Raw genomic sequence first — 16801 nt, forward strand, 5'->3', positions numbered from 1 at the left:
AAACCATACTAATAGTAACATATAGTATCCCTATCTGACATGTATTAATAAATATTAAAAGACATAAAAGAAATAGAAGCATGTTATTAAAATATTCAAAAAAATTACTTTAATTATCTAAAAAACCCCCAAAAACCCAGCCTTTGCTGCAAGGCCTAGTGGACTTGGGTTTTATACAATACCATGGATTCAATTTTTAATAGATAGGCAATGAAATTTTATATAAAGATATAACAAGCTTCTGAAAACATCTGTGGCCAAAGAGCATGTTTATATGATAGAAAACACCTGATTAAAAAAAAAGTCAATTCTGAATTTTTGGTTATCTAAACAGTTGACTCAGTTCCCAACACATTTGAGCACCTCAAAGCATGATGAAAAGTCCCCAAATCACCTAGAAGAGTTGATATAATGGCTGTCAAAAATCAAAGCATATTCTTTAATTTCAAAATGATCTGTGACTTCCAACATATCTAAGTTTGGAATTAATGTATTTGCTAACCAAGAATTCTATACTTTAGAACTTTAAGGGGAAAAGAAGTTCATGGTTAGAGTGGGAATCTGTATTCAAAAACAAATAATAAATAATTAATAAAATGCTGATTAAAACATGAATTATTATACATTGGAAAGAGTCCACATTAAGTTAATGCCTTTCTTCTATGGTGAGATTTTTATGGTAATTTTTTTCTTTGAATTTTATAAAGCTTGCCCCCCAAATACATATTTATATTTGGGTATATAATTATACAGGATTTTAAAAAAATCACATCACAATGAAATTCAATGAAATAAGTTAACTATATATATATAAATAAATATAAAACTATGGTTATCAGATAGTCAAAAAAAAAATCACAGATAGTAACCTTGTATCCAAAGAGGCATTGCAAAAATCCCAAAATACTCTGACTTATTTAAATTAATTTGTTTTATTCAGTGTTAAACAAATATATTTTACTATATTAACTAGATATATAATTAATTCAACCATTTCATTTCTTGACATTCTGAATAAAATAAAACTTGCTGTAATTTTCCTTTTTTCCCACTTTAGATTTTTGAGTACAGGGAAAGGAATTTTCTTCCCTACCAGATTAAAAATCTAAGCTATTCTTCTGGAGGAAAAGGTAAAAAGAATTATATATATATGTAAATCCTGAAATAAAAGCTGCTCATCTTTCTCTCTCTCTCTTTTTTTTTTTTTAAACAAGGTTATAAGAAATCTGGATGAATAGATATGATAGATGAACCTTAATATCATCTAAGGTTTTTTTCACTATCAAAATAAAGCCATATGGACAACCTAGTGTTTGAAGAGTATTTGTCAGTTGTCCCTTGTGGAAATAAAATTTAAGCAGAACTCCCAGAACTTTAAACACATATTAAGGATAAAAGAGTCACTTAAAAAGAACCACAAGAAGCATGGATATTATTCTACTCACATGATCATCTTGTCAGTGCCTCAATTGCTATTTTTATATGTGAAATTACAGCAGAGAGAAAATGTTTATTTTTGCATTTAACTCAAAATTAGAAAAAATAATTTGTCAAAAGCTATCTTTCAGAAGTCATTGAGAGCATTTCTTTTATATAACAAATGACATAGTACGTGTTCAATAAATACTTATTAAAGTACATTCTTTTTGCCCCTCTATCAAACCTTCTCTAGACATTGATAATTATTATCATTCTCCCAATGACTTGGATTCAAATAGTTCAGAGCTCATCCATGGTTCTTCTGTTTTCTTTATTCTTTGGAATAAGATCCTATGTTCTTCAAATATCTCCTATGCCCTTCTCTTCCCACTACTAGTCAGTCCAGATCATCACTATTTTATCCTTGCTTGACTGCAATAGAATTCTTCCTGGTAGACTTGCAACTCATCTCTGTCCTCATACAGTCAGCCTACACAATTTCACCAGATCTATTTTCTGAAACCACAGCTATTAGGTTATTTTCCTACTCGAAACCCTTTAAATAGCACTTAATTGCAGACAGAATAAATGCCCATTCAAACCTCTACATCAATCTAGTCCCTCTCTTCATTATCACTTTTGATCTATACCTTGCTTTTTTTTCTCCCAAAGCAATTAAGGTTAAGTGACTTGCCCAGAATCACACAGCTAGTGTCAAGTGTTTGAGGCTAGATTTGAACACAGTTCCTCTTGACTTCAGGACTGGTATTCTATCTATCCACTGCAACACCTAGCTGCACCCTACACATATGATTTCAATGATATAGGGAACTCCTGGTAATGAAGCATCTGTCACTGATACAAACTAGTAACTGTTCCTCCTTCTAAAAGCCTTAGAAAACTAGCTGGGGCACTCTGGTCAAATTACCTATCTAGAAACACACACCTAATGCACCTAGGACCTGAACCCTTTCTGCCACAGAAACCAGCTCTCCAACCTCTCATTTCACATATTACTATATGTAAACATATAATGTACTGATATCCATGCAAAATTATGTATAAATATTATGTATATACATACATAAAAATCAATGCATAAATTTGTATATAGTAACAAGTAATTATCCTGTAAACAGGAATATACAGGAAAAGAATGTGATAGATGCAAAAAATAAAAAGCATAAAAATAGTGAAATTCCCTTCAGAAATAACAAATTTAACACCACATTGCAAATACATACAAAATTATATCACAACACAAAACAAAAAACCTAGAAAGCCCTTACAAATGGGTATTTTTCCCTTGTATATCTAGTATTCACCACTAGGGAAAAAATCATTGAGAATCAATGTTTTAATGATTTATTAGCACTGGACTGGAGATATGAAGCTGAACAATAGTTTGAAGATCATTTTGCTATTATGTGGCCTTTTCACCTCAAATGAATAAAAAGAATGATTAAATGAAATACACTAGAAGTTACACATGCAGGATGTTTCAATGGGGTTTTAAGTGTAAAGTACTACCATTTCATTTATCATAAGATCCTTTTCTCAAAGTCTGACCTGCTTTCCATTCACTCTCCATGCCAATCAATGCTATGATTTTTAGAGAGGTCAAATGCTCAAATCAATCTTGTTATACTTGGTTGCCTGGTGGGTAACACAGAAAATAAATGTCAGAAGACTAAGTGAGTACAATAGTAGTTTTTCTCTACCACTGACAAAAATTAGCTTTTCAATGCCACTTTTGCACCTTAGTTGAACCAAAAAGGCGAGTTCACTAATTAATTTTTGTCTGAAACATTCTTCTCACATTCCATCCCTTACCCCCCATTCATTTAATCAATAAATGATTAAATGGTTAGCAGGTGAATATCTGCAAAGAAAAAAAATTCTGTGGCTATATGATCAACTTCCAGTTATTATTTTTGGTATGGGAACTGTTGCCACAGTCAGAAATAGGGCCCTGACCTCAATGGCAACATTTCTTTCTACTCTTACATTACTAACCTGGACTACAGTTCCATTCTCCTGTCCAGGAAGTTTAGAGTCAAGCCAAAATGAGATATCCTGTTCCTAAACTGAATAAATAGTAGCTAAGGTAGAAAAGCATTCCAGGAAAAGTGACATGAGGACTCTACACATAGAGGCAAATTATGCTTCCTTTACATTGGAAATATAACATTGCATTGACTGCCTAGAAAAAAGAATGAAAGATTAAGAAAAACTTACCTGCAAGTAGAAAGAGGTGGAAACTGGACACCTTTCTCTTTGCACTCTTTTGCTATCCTTTCCTTTACATTTCTACAGAGATCTATAACCCTGAAAAGAAGCAAAATTATAGAAAATAAGTTTTCTAATGAATTACAGAAATTCATATAAAGATTGATTAAACTGGCAGTCTTTCAATTAGAAGTTCTTTAGCAGAACTCTGTGCCATGATGTTTCTAAGATACTATAAATTCCTGAAATCCTTTCTAAATCATCAAGGGAAAAAAAATTACATTCAACACATAATTTTGTTAAGCATATTGTATTATATTATTCTTGATGGATCTGATAATGTCAATGTAAGTAACTCCTTCAATGGTACAGATTTCAAACCACTATGCTGGGTAAATCTGTACTCCTATAAATCTGCTTCTTTGGAAAAGGGGAAATCTAGATCTTGATTATTTGTCATTCTTACTACTGGACTACGCCACTTCCTCCCTCTCTTTCTTTTTCTCTCTCTTTTCCCCTTCTTCCCCCTGTTCATTTTTTACTTGGCTTTCTCTATTGAAGGGTGTGGGCTTTTTGTATGTCTTCTCCATTAGATTCTGGTCTCTTAGAGAGCAAGGATTATCTGTAACCTCAATACTGAGCAAAGTGACTGAAACATACCAGGTACTTTAATAAATGCTTACTGTCAAGAAGACTTCATTCTCTGACAACTACAAGTACAAAGTATTCATATAATTTTGTAATGTGCACCATATTCATTTCTATGCAAGCTTTGCTAACATGAGAAACTTGTGAGAAAACTTTAAATAAATAAAAGCACATTTTTATAATAAAATACAATTTTGCATTCTGAGTACTAATTAAAATAAAGTTTCCCTCTCACTAATTCTCATAGAAAATACTATTCTTTTGTTTGTATACCCTTGATCTTTCAATCATCCTTAATACTACCTCCAAAATTCCCTTATCCAACTATAATCTATTGGCTTTTCTTTTATAAACTCTGCTGTTCATCTCCATCATGACAGTAAACTTTTTAACTCCTTCAAATATTTTCCAGATAATTTTCCCTGTATTGGCCACTCTCTCAGTGGGTTTCAGTACAAATTTGTGTTACACAACCTCAACTGGGTCCTCACTACAGCTAGCCAATTCTTCCATAGCTTCCTTATTAATTCATTAGTACACACTCCATAGTAGTTCTTCCAAATCTTTTCATCCTTCCTCAAACCTCCCATCTCACAACCCTTTGCCTCCCTCCAAAATCATCTTCTTCTTATTTTACTGTCTCTATGGAGGACACTAGTATTCAAGATAACTATATTTGCAATCCTAAGCCATCTTTTGGCTCTTCACTCTCCCTCCTATTAGTTGCCAAATCATGCTCAATTCTAATCTCATCAACATCTCTCACATCTGTCTGATTCTCTCCACTTAGATCTTTAATTACTGCAATAGCTTTTCTAATTGATCTATACATTTTGAGTCACTCTCCAATTAATTCTGCATATAGCTACCAAAATACCTTCCTAAACATATGTAAAATTAACACATTGTAATAAACCCTAAAGGCAAACCCTAAAACTTTTCATTAAAAAAAAAAAAAAAAAAAGACAAAGAAAAAAAGAACCCAACCATAGAGAATTACTATAGGAATGGGGAAGACTGGAATTTATCTTCAGAGGAGGCTACTGAAGTAAAAAAAAAAAAAAAAAAAAAAAAAAAAAAAAAAAAAAAAAAAACACTCCTACTCCAAAGGGTAACTTCAAATGGTCACTGCCCCAAAAGAATTCATAGAACTAAAAAAAGACTTTAAAAATCAAATAAGAGAAACTGAGAATGTGTGTCAGGTTTGTAAGAAAAAAGCAAGAAGATTATGAAAAGAAAGTCAACCAACTAGAAAAGGAAACCCAGAATCTTAAGGAAGAAAATTAAAATTGGGCAAGGGGAAGCCAGTAAAATCTTAAGATATCAAGAAATGATAAAACAAAATATAAATAATGAAAAACAGTAGAAAATGTGAGACAACTTAAGAAAAACAATGTATCTGGAAAACATAAGAAGAGAAAACTTAAGAATAATCGGACTAATCAAAAGCCACAATCAAAAATGGATCTTGATATAACACAAAAAAATAATTAAACAAAATTGTCCTGAAGTGTTAGGACAGAAGGGGAAAGTTGAAATAGAAAAAAATCCATCAATCACCATCTGAAAGAGATACCATAGGCAAAACCTAGAAGAACATTACTGCTAAATTCTGAAACCCATAAACAACAACAAAACAACAACATTAACAACAATTCAAATATCCTGGAGTCACAATTAGAATCATGCAAGACTTGCAATGACTACAATAAAAGGCCGCAGGTCTTAGAATACTATATATTTAAGATTTAAAAAAAATATGTTTTATATATGGAATGTCACCCATATCTCTAAAATTATCATCAGTAACTAGGTTGTCCAAAAGAAAGATTGGGATAGAGTTGAGTATAATGTGTCTAAAAAGCAAAACTGTAGAAGAAAAGATAAAAACAGTACTTATGCTATACAGATGGGGTTCAAGAGCAAGAACTGACACAGATGAATTAGATGGGGGAGGAGGACTGGTAATTCTGAAACCCTAGTCACTTCAGGAATGGGTTAAAAAGGGAACAGTAGTTTGAAGAATATAAAACTCTTCAAAATTTATAAAGAAATAAAGAGAAGAGAAAAATATGATAAGGTGGAGTATAGAAGGGCATGTAGATTAATAGGAATGGGATATGATGTGTAGATTAATAAGAAGGGAGAGGATTAGGAAGGAAGTAGGGAGTGGGGGTGGGAGGTTAATACAAGGCAAACTAACTGGTAGAAGTAAAGTAGAAGACTCAGCAGGGATGGGGAAAAAAAGATCCACACAAAAATAATAATAATCAGGAACAGAATTAATTAGGGGAAAAAAAGGATACTAATCACTGGTCTCAGACAAAGTTAAAGTTAAAATAGATTCAATCAAAATAGAAAAAAAAAATAGGGAAACTACACTATATGTAGCCTTATTGTTTTAGACTATACAAAACAACTAGAGATAGTTCAGAATATTGCTTTGGAACAGGAAATGATGAATTGGTGAATTTAGAAAAAATATGGAAAGAAAGATTTGGAACTAAGAAGGATAATGTTATCCACCTTCATAAAAACAAACTCAACAAACATAGTAAAAATATGAATGTAAATGTGTATATGTATGATTATAGGTATCTATGAAAGTGTACACATTCATGCATGCATGTGATGAGTCTTCAATGTTGGATGTTTTAGCAGAGGAATTGATGAGAAGTGGATGCCCTATAAGAAATCCCAGTCATGTCCCCTGAGGTTAAATTTTCTCTATAAAATCTTATGGGTTCTTCCATGGCTACTGCCTTTCTTTGGGTCAGTCCACCACAGCCACAACACTCTGCCTCTTGGTATCTTTCTCCTTCCTCTTCCTCCAAGCCCTGTGGTATCTTTCCTAACTCTACTATGCTTCCCAACCTCACTTCTCCTTCTTACAGCTAATTTTTTTAGGGTGCTAAGTCCTTTTCAAGATTTAGCCTGCCAGTTAAGGGCATGTTCCAACACATGAAGTGCTCTTTTTCAACTGAGTAATTGTGAGTTTCACTGAGGAACTTGTCTTTCATATACTTTCCTACTCTATTTCATGTTTACCATTTCTGGTGTGTATCGTACCTCTTCATTTTCTCTGTAAGCTCTTCCCTAAGAAAATCTATCTTTTGCCAAAGAGAATGGCAATTGTGGATTCTTCACATGATAGAACCCCAACTTTTGGTATCTACATTACCTACATCATATGTATATATCTGTGCTTAACTGTAGCCTGCTTGGGGGAGGTAGAGGAATAAAAAGAATAAAGTGCATAGCAGAGAACAAAAGAAAACCAATAAAGAAACAAAGATGAACAGTTCTGAGCATATCTTCCCTTTTCATATATGCTTTTTTGAAATGGAAATTTATTGTTATATATCCTCTCTATGTTTTGCTGCGCACATAACAAATTTTTTTTCTATTTTGTATTTAAGATTTTAAATAAGTAAATACATTAACTTTTTTTTTAAAAGAGGAAAAAAATTTAAAGTCACTAAAAAGGAGCCAAAAAATATCTAATATACAAGAGTGCCATCTATCCTAACTGCTAGTCAAGAATGAATTTTTTCCTAATCTTTGGTGAAATCTTCCTTTCAATTTGTGATAAAGACATATGCTTACTTTTGGTTTTATTGTTTTTTAATATTCATATCTGTTTTCCACTAAATTTGTTTTAAGTATGATGCTGGGTTTTTATTTTGAATCACAAAATTACTGACTTGCCCAAGGTTACACAGCTAGTATTTCTGGCCAGATTTGAGCTCTGTTCTTTCTGACTCCAGTCTGTAGCTCTATCCACTCAGATAACTAGCTGCCTTATAAATTATCTTCTAGAGGCCCTAAATTATTTAAGTTGCATAAATTATTTGAAAGATCTTATTTTGAGGTTAACATCACTTTTAAAAAATTGGTAAGAAACAAAAAAAAAAAAATCTACATGCAAAAATTACATCTGCAGATCAGATTTTCTAAGTTTTGCCTAATCACTGATTAACTCCTAAAATCTTGATGTTTAGGAAATTAAAAATTTCTCACTTCTTGGATTCTTCATGCCTTTTCAATCTCTATTTATAATTATAGAAAAGGGTTTTTTTTTTAAACTAATTTTCTTATGATATTCACACACATGTATTGTATCTAGACTATATTGTAACACATGTAAAATGTATGGGATTGCCTGTCATCGGGGGGAGGGAATAGAGGGAGGGGGAGATAATTTGAAAAAATGAATACAAGGGATAATATTATAAAAAATATATATATAATAAAAATTATTAATTAAAAAAAACTAATTTTCTTAATAAGGAAACTAAAATTCTAAAGGCTTATGGGTAACACATATTATCCTCAACAACTCCAACAATAGCTTTATAAATATAATCAAATGCACAATTTACTTTTAAGGCATTTAAATATTTTACCTATCCCAAGGTGCAGATGTCTCAAAGGATTCTCCTAATACATAGTATTCCAAGCCCAGGTCCTGTTAACACAGACATTTAAAAAAAATATATATATTAATCATCTATAATTTAGATAGAGGGCACACTGGACTTTAATCCTGGGCCCTAAACTAGCATTTATATAAATAAGTTATAACAGAGTCCAGGTTAACAGGATTAATGAAACCATTGCGGAAATATAAGTTCCTAACAAAGAATATAGAAAATTAGAAAACATAGAAAAATTAGAAAAAGCACAACTTCATGACAAAAAGTCCTATAACAAAGTTTATCATTTTAGAAAGATGCAAATGAAAAGAAATGATAGGTGAGAAACAGTTACTTGAAGAGAAGGGTTATATTTCTTAGTTTTAAGTCACAAAACAACAAAAAAAGCAACACTAGTTCCCCAACATTAAAAAAAAAAATCTAAGGTGTCACATTGAAAAACAAATACCTAGAGTGTTACTAACAGAAAAGGTCAAAATAAAATCAAAATTGCTTTTAGAGCAATTTAGGAAAGGAAGAGAAAGCCTTTTTTCTACAAGTACCTTTCTAAAGAAAAAAAGATTAGAAAGAGAATGACTGCAACACAAAGAAACAGGGATCAGGGACAATATCTTGACCATAAGTTCAAAAGAAATCAATGTTAGAAAAGAAATCATTAGAGAGTAGGACGTTGCAAATAATTCACAGAAGCTACCATACAAAAGACAAGACCCAAAAAAAGGAAGGGGGGAGGAGCATGCAATCTTTAAAAAAAAAAAAAAAAAAAAAAAAAGGAATGGATATGTCTTTATTCACATTTAAGCATTATTAATCCCATACATGGTCAGCAATCACTAAAAGGATAAATCAACTAGAAAATTGTTGTTAAAGCAGCTATCTTAAACCGAACAACACTAACTGCACTCCAAGTTTAGAATGATAAATCAGGTTAGCTTTATGACAAAATATTACCCTCATCATGAGGTATCCAATTTCTTGTTTGCATAAATAACATGAGAAATATAAAATAACTAATTCTTAAGAAAAATGTTTAACACATTAATAGTGCATCACTAAGGAAGACTCCATTATCCATTCAGATATTCACTAAAAATTATGCCTTCCATTGATCATTTTCATTTACAAACTTTTTATCAATGTTCCTAATACTGCTTAAGTTAGTTATAAATATTGATTTCAATTTTAAACCTGAAACATGCCAACATCTATTTTTAATGGATAATTTTAAAATAGTATTTAATATCCTTAAAATATGTTAAAGAATTAGTTCAGCTAGAATAAAATCTGTTAAGCAATGATCTACAGAACTTTTTGTTTAAAATTGAAGTCCAGATAACCAATATGAAAAACAAGAATAGAGGAAAATGTTGGGGGAAAGGGATATATTTTACTATCTCAGTTGTATCTTTGCATAAATTACAGTGAAGAATTGGGGGATTGGGGAGAGGTGGGCTTTGAAACAGGCAATGAGTCAATGAAAGGAGACTTACCCGAAGATATGCAATGACATATGTCAGCAAATAACCTCTCTGTCCATTGTCTTCTCCAGCTGCCAAACCACTGCAAGAGTAAATTATTCATATACATTTTAAAAATGAATACACACAATTGTGTTTATATATTTACGACCTGATCTATGAGGAAATTTGCTTTCTCAATGCAAATCTGCACCTCCTCTACAACTTCTAGCCTAGTAGTAAGCCAGAGGAATTGAACATGATTAATTGAAGTTTATTGGTATATAAGGATTAAGAAGGACTATTTTAGTTTGGGAGATCAAAGGAATTGTGAGTAAGACTACAAGGGAGCTGACTGACAAACTTTTAAATAGCAATGAAGATAATTGATTTAATTGTAGTTCAAGAACTGGAAAAAGATAGAAAAGTATAAAGATTCCACAGCAGATCCATAATTATTCCACAAGTATCCATAATTAACTTCTTGATTAATGGGAAGTCCATCTTACCCATAGAAGTTTGTTGGACTATTTTCCTAAACTTCGCATGAGAATTTGTTCTATCATAGGTAAGAGAACATTGAACTCCTGCTTAAGGCTGACCCTATTCTTTTTCTTAGAGGCCTAAAAAGTTAGATCTTAACTCTTCCTGTTTCCATCCCAAACCTAGGGGAAGGGATGGGAAAAGCTAAGTGTCAATCACAGTAAGCTAGCTATAAAATTTGAACAAAAATAAATAATGCTGGGGGCAGTTAGGTGGAGCAGTGGATAGAGCACCAGCTCTGAAGTCAGAAGGCCCCCGAGTTCAAATCCGAGAAAAATCTGAGCTTAACACTTAACACTTCCTAGCTGTGTGACCCTGGGCAAGTCAGCAAAAATAAATGAATGAATGAGCGAATAAATAAATAGTGCCTTATCATGTGCCTGAAATATTTATAATTAACATTGCCAAACTCTACTGCAGAAGCAAGATGAACAATTTTAGGTCACAATATAAGGAAAACCATCACAAGGTGGTAACTAACTGGAACTGCACTCAAATCACAGAACAACAATACTCTGGTCTTTTAGCACTGATAAAACAATTCAATTCTATATACGTTGACTTCAATACCACAGTTAATATATTCTTGAATTCATAACAGAATTTTAAGAATTCAGCTGCATAAATTCTAACTTGAATTCTAACAAGAAAATTCAATTTGTAAAAGTTTTGAAATCTCAATATTTTAAGTGGGAAATAATTGACTTAAAACCAAAATAATAAAAAGATAAGGAAATGAACTCAGAAGGATTAAATACTTTGCCAATGGTCACATCAAATCTAAGCAAAAAATTGCAAGCATGACTGAAACCCAGTCCCACCATTTAGTCACTAAACTTTCCCTCCTTTCTAGAGCAATTATCTTTTTAGCCAATTTAACAAAATACCAGTGACTTTTTCTGGTGAGGAAATGGAAAGAAAAGGAAAGGAAGTAAGCAAAGGAAGGAAAAAAGGGAGAAAGAGAAGAAGGAAAGAAGGGGAGAAAAGTGGGGGAGAAGGAAGAAAAATTAAACATTGAACTTTATTTTTTTCTATTGGTAAAAATTATTCTTGCTAATTTTAAAATAGAACAAAGAAAATTAATTTGCAACAGGTAAAGCCAGTACAATAATAAACACTCCTCTAAAAAAAACTTTGTCTTTGTTAAGATTAATTAGATCACTTCCTCAGAACATTACATTTTTACCACTCAATCCTCTTAATCCTAGCAATAAAAAGTAAAAGTTCATTCACAACGTATATTAAAAAGTACATAAAACAGAGTATTCTAAGATCTTTGTTTCGATAACAAATATTAATGTGCTTCCTGTGACATGAATACAGAGGACAATAAATATTTACAAAGATTATTTCAAACTGAATAAGAAATACAGTGTATATTTCTACAGATTAAGTTTTAGTAATATAAAAGTATGTGAAGAATTTACTGGAAAATGGATTACAAATACAAGCAATCTCAATGTATATTCAACAGTAAACAATAGTTTCGGGAAAACTGTCGGTTTATATTTTCAAGTAGGACAGGAAAAAAAATGTTGCTGGGACAAATGACATTTTCACTATGGTTTTCATTGATCAGTCTTGTAATCCATCAAACCAGACAGACAGAAACCACCCTATCATTACTCAGCCTGTTACAAAAGTGAAATGTTTTGTAGCAACATAAAACAATCAGTGACAGGGGGTGGGTTATAGATAATTTATCAAATGCCTTTGATTAAACATAATTTCCTTTTAAAAACATATTAATAGATTGCTTTATTCATATGTTATTGTCAATACTGTCCACTAAATATTAACCTAGTGATATGGACCTCTCCTTCTGTATGGCATGTACACTGCTATTTTTAGACACACATAGGTTATAAAAACAAAACTAATTCAAAGACTTAAAAACATTTAACATGCTATGTCTGGTCAAATAACTGACAATAAAACAGTAAAACTTTCTATAAAACTGATAAAGCTCATGAAGCAACTAAAAAGCAACAGTTAAATATTGTCATTCAAAATACACTAATGTAAAACTACAAATACAATAACACAAACAAGATAAAATAAAACCATTTATGTATGTTAGAGAAGCTAATTTCAACATTATCTTCTGTTTTGCATCAATACATTTTTCTCTAAGAATTATAGACATTTTTAAAAAGTCATACCCAAATTTGGCGGCTATATCATACACTTGCTTTTCGTGTTGAAGAACTTTTTCTCGATCCCCCTCAAAGAGTAATGTAGCTACACTTAGCTGGTTGGGATCAAATCCTTTAAACTGAAAAGAAAATATTTTTTATTAGAACAAATTTTGCAGTTAAAAATAAAGAATCAAAGTATATTGTACTATTCCTCCTCTTTGCCTCACCCTAAAAATACCAATTTTTAAAGTTTTAAACCATATACTTTACATATGAAGACCTTTTCAAAGCATCTGTTATATACTCAACAGTATTTTTTTAAAGCTAAAGCCAAGTAAGATTTAGTAAATTCATAGTTTTTAGTTTTATTATTTATGTATATTGCATATTAGTGTATATTGTTCAGTGTAGTGAGTAAATGGATAACAAAAAAGTTTCATAAATTACAGCTACTGTGTAGAAATGCATATGAAAAGTCAGATTCCCTATAAAACACTTGTTGCTTCATTCTGTTTTGCCTTTGGGACATTCTCTGTAGAAGACGTCTCTGTTTCTATCAACAAGTTGCTCTGCTCCTCAAGCACAAAGATTATTTTCAAAGTTCTTTTACTATAGCTTCAATCCATTGACATGTCTAAACTTGAACTAAGCAAGACAGGAATTTGTATGTTCCTCCATAACTGCCCAGAAAAGTTGAATAAAATATGTCAACTAATAATAAAGAATTAATTGAATGTAGTCAGCAAAATTTTGCTGGAAAGATGAACATTTCCATATTTCATCCTTCTGGTAATAGAGTTACTAGAAGAAAACTAAAAGTTAAAACTAGCAAACCGAGATAAATAAAAATACAGTAGAACAAAAATCTAGAAAAGAATGACTTAATAAGCCTGGGAGAAGAAGTGATAAAGTAATCTAGTAAAGGGGCAATTGGTAGCATAATGGATAGGGTGGGTAGTAGACATCTTCCTGACTTCAAATCTGACCTCAAACATTTACTGGCTGTGTGACCTGGGCAAGTCATTTAACCATTTGCCTCAGCTTTGTCATCTATAAAATGACCTGGAAAAGAAAATGGCAAACCAATATCTTAGCCAAGAAAACCATAAATGGAGTGATGAAAATGACTGAAAATAACTGAATGGCAACAATCAAATAAATACTATTGGGTTTAGAGTTATAAGGCAGTATTTTAAGACCGTGCTCTGCCATATACTATGTGGCATATGGGCTGGAAACAACTTCTTTTAATCTCAATTTCTTCAATCTATAAAAATGGGCATAACAATACCTGACCAGCTTACCTCACAAGGTTTAGATTGCAAATCTAAACTGCAGATTGCAAACCCATACAAGGTCTTGTAACTGAATATGGGGGTTATGAAATTACGAACTATTATTAGTAAATGTTTGATATGTATACCTAATTTATATACCTATGGGTTGAGAGTCATGTAAAAATTTCTCAGGTAGAAAGGGGTGACGAATGGAAAGTTTAAGAAGCCCTGTTTAGAGTCAAAAAGCCCTGGAGTGTCCATTCAAGCCACTTTAACTCCTTCTTCACTAGTAAACTAGTCTTCATCCTTTCAACCTGCCTGAGCTTTAATAAGATAGTTTTGGTCTTATCTTTTTCAATACCAGAGATCCATAGCTTTTACCAAATATTTCCTTTCTGCCCACCCACTATAGTCTTCTTCTCTAGATTCTTTGTCTCAATTGCTACCTAATCATGATCACTGAATAGGTGCAGCCTCAGTGAAACTGAGGCCTGTTGAAGACCTTAGCTTCTAAAGGCCAAAGTTTCCCATTGTACCCAGGGCCATCTCCAGTCATCCAGATTTGTATCTAGCCACTGGACCCAGAGGGCTCTAGAAGGGAAAAAAGCAAGGCAGGTGCTCTAGCAAACACAGCCTTTCCTCACTTCAATACAATTCACTTGCATGTTATGGCCTCATTTCTCTAAGTACACAGGAGTACTCAAGAACAAAGAACATACAATAACCTTCCTTTCTATTATGCATTGTCTTTCCCCATTTGAATGAAAGCTTCTTGAGGACAAAGACAGTCCAGCAAACTTAATAAATGTTCTGGATAGCCAGCTAGCTTTTATATATATATATATATATATATATATATATATATATATGTATGTATGTATCAGTTAGTAGTAGCAGCAGCAGTGGTAGTAATTATTTAAAAAAAAAAAAAAAGTTTCAGTAGTACCATTACTCTGAAGAATAAAAGTAAACCTTATTTCATTCTTAGTTGTAAGAACAGCTTGTATAAAAAACAAAACATCAATGACTGAAAAAGAACCTCTGGAGTCTCAAGAAGCTACAAAGAAATAAAACTTAAGTTCCTAAGAAATTTAAAAGGTTGCTAACTTTGATTCATATGGGAAAAAATGTTGAAACAAGTCCTAAACATCTTTAAAAAATAAAATTATCAACAGAATCATAACAAGGTAGCTATAATCTGAAAATGTATTAAAATGTGCTTCTCTTCCCCCCTTTCCCCCACTAAAGTCCCACTTGAATGCTTTAGGTAAAGGATTATTTATGCCAGAGTAATAAGCCCTTACAATTACTGCAAAGCTGGAAAGGCTTTGAATAAATGAAGGCAATGGGTTATGTGTTTATTAATCAAGGACCTATGTGGATGAACCAGAAGAAGCTAATCACAAGAAAGGAATGGATGCCAGTGATGAATCTTTTCAGCTACAAAAACTCATTATACATTCTACTACAAAAAGGAAAAAGTATTCCTACAGATATCACAAATCTTGGAATTATCACAGGGATCTTTCACCAAAAGTCTTGAATGGCTGCAGGAGTGTATGACTAAAATACACTGACACTAAAATTTCAAATAGTATGAGATTAGTAACACCTTCCAGCAAACGCATAGGATGAATCTCCAAAATGCAGACAAGTTCATACAGAAAAGATCTTTTCTTAAATTGAAGTAGTATTAAACAATCAGTACAGTACCATATTGACTTGATAGTCTATGAAAATAAAATGTTCTGGTTCCTCAAAAGCTTCAAAAGTGAAAATCTTGATAACCAAAATACTATGTTCTGCTTGGAATGAAATCTAATCTACTGTCAAGAAGTAAAGTAAAAAGTAAAGTAAAAACAACAACAAAAAAGGGGTTTGGGGTCATATTATGGATTATATTTATATTATAATTAAATATAATCAGACTGTTTTTAGTAATGTCAAACATCAACAAAAAAGTCAACAATTAGTTGTGAGGTGATCAATAATAACAAAACACTAGCACTGTAACTTTTTTTTTAAATTATGGCTTTTTATTTACAAGATATATTCATGGGTAATTTTCCAGCATTGACAATTAATTGCAAAACCTTTTGTTCCAATTTTTCCCTTCCTTCCCCTCCCTCCCTCCCCCAGATGGCAGATTGACCAATGCATGTTAAACATGTTAAAAGTATATGTTAAATACAATATATGTATACATGTCCATACAGTTAACTAGCACTGTAACTTAAAAAAATCTTGTCATAAACAATAAAGGACTTCCTAAATGGTGAGTTCATATAAAATATCTAGCAAAATAGCAAATGAAAAAGAGATGGAAAAGTTTCATATCAGACTAAAGTATGTAACAATTTTATTTCTAAAAAAAATTTAGTTATGTCTTTTATCTTTAGAGAGGTTATTACCTAATGTAACTTCTATCCTGTCCACCATACAGAATTCTCTCTTATAGCAAAGAAAAAAAAAAAAATTAAGCATAGCCAATGGACACTTTACACCATTCTGTCCCCACAGTCCATCACCTTTCTGAGAGGAGGGAATTCTTGTGTCTTCAACAGTTCTTCGAAATTCAAGCCTGATTACTATTCTATTTCACTAATAGTCTTCAATCAGCAAAGTATACATAATAAGCAATAACGATGGTAATT

The 16801-nt window shown here is 31.9% G+C and overlaps 1 protein-coding gene across 1 annotated transcript in view; it reads right to left on the reverse strand.

Annotated features, from left to right (window-relative positions):
- Nucleotides 1-16801, reverse strand: part of AGPS (alkylglycerone phosphate synthase) — a 131455-nt gene that overhangs the window by 25060 nt on the left and 89594 nt on the right. Inside the window, exons 14-17 of the mRNA XM_074303020.1 lie at nt 12895-13007; nt 10223-10292; nt 8703-8764; nt 3658-3747 (exon numbers count right to left, since the gene is read on the reverse strand). Coding sequence (XP_074159121.1) covers nt 3658-3747; nt 8703-8764; nt 10223-10292; nt 12895-13007 — 335 coding nt within the window. The remainder of the gene's footprint in view (nt 1-3657; nt 3748-8702; nt 8765-10222; nt 10293-12894; nt 13008-16801) is intronic.

Source organism: Sminthopsis crassicaudata, chromosome 3, assembly GCF_048593235.1.
Source record: "Sminthopsis crassicaudata isolate SCR6 chromosome 3, ASM4859323v1, whole genome shotgun sequence".
Classification (NCBI taxonomy): domain Eukaryota; kingdom Metazoa; phylum Chordata; class Mammalia; order Dasyuromorphia; family Dasyuridae; genus Sminthopsis; species Sminthopsis crassicaudata.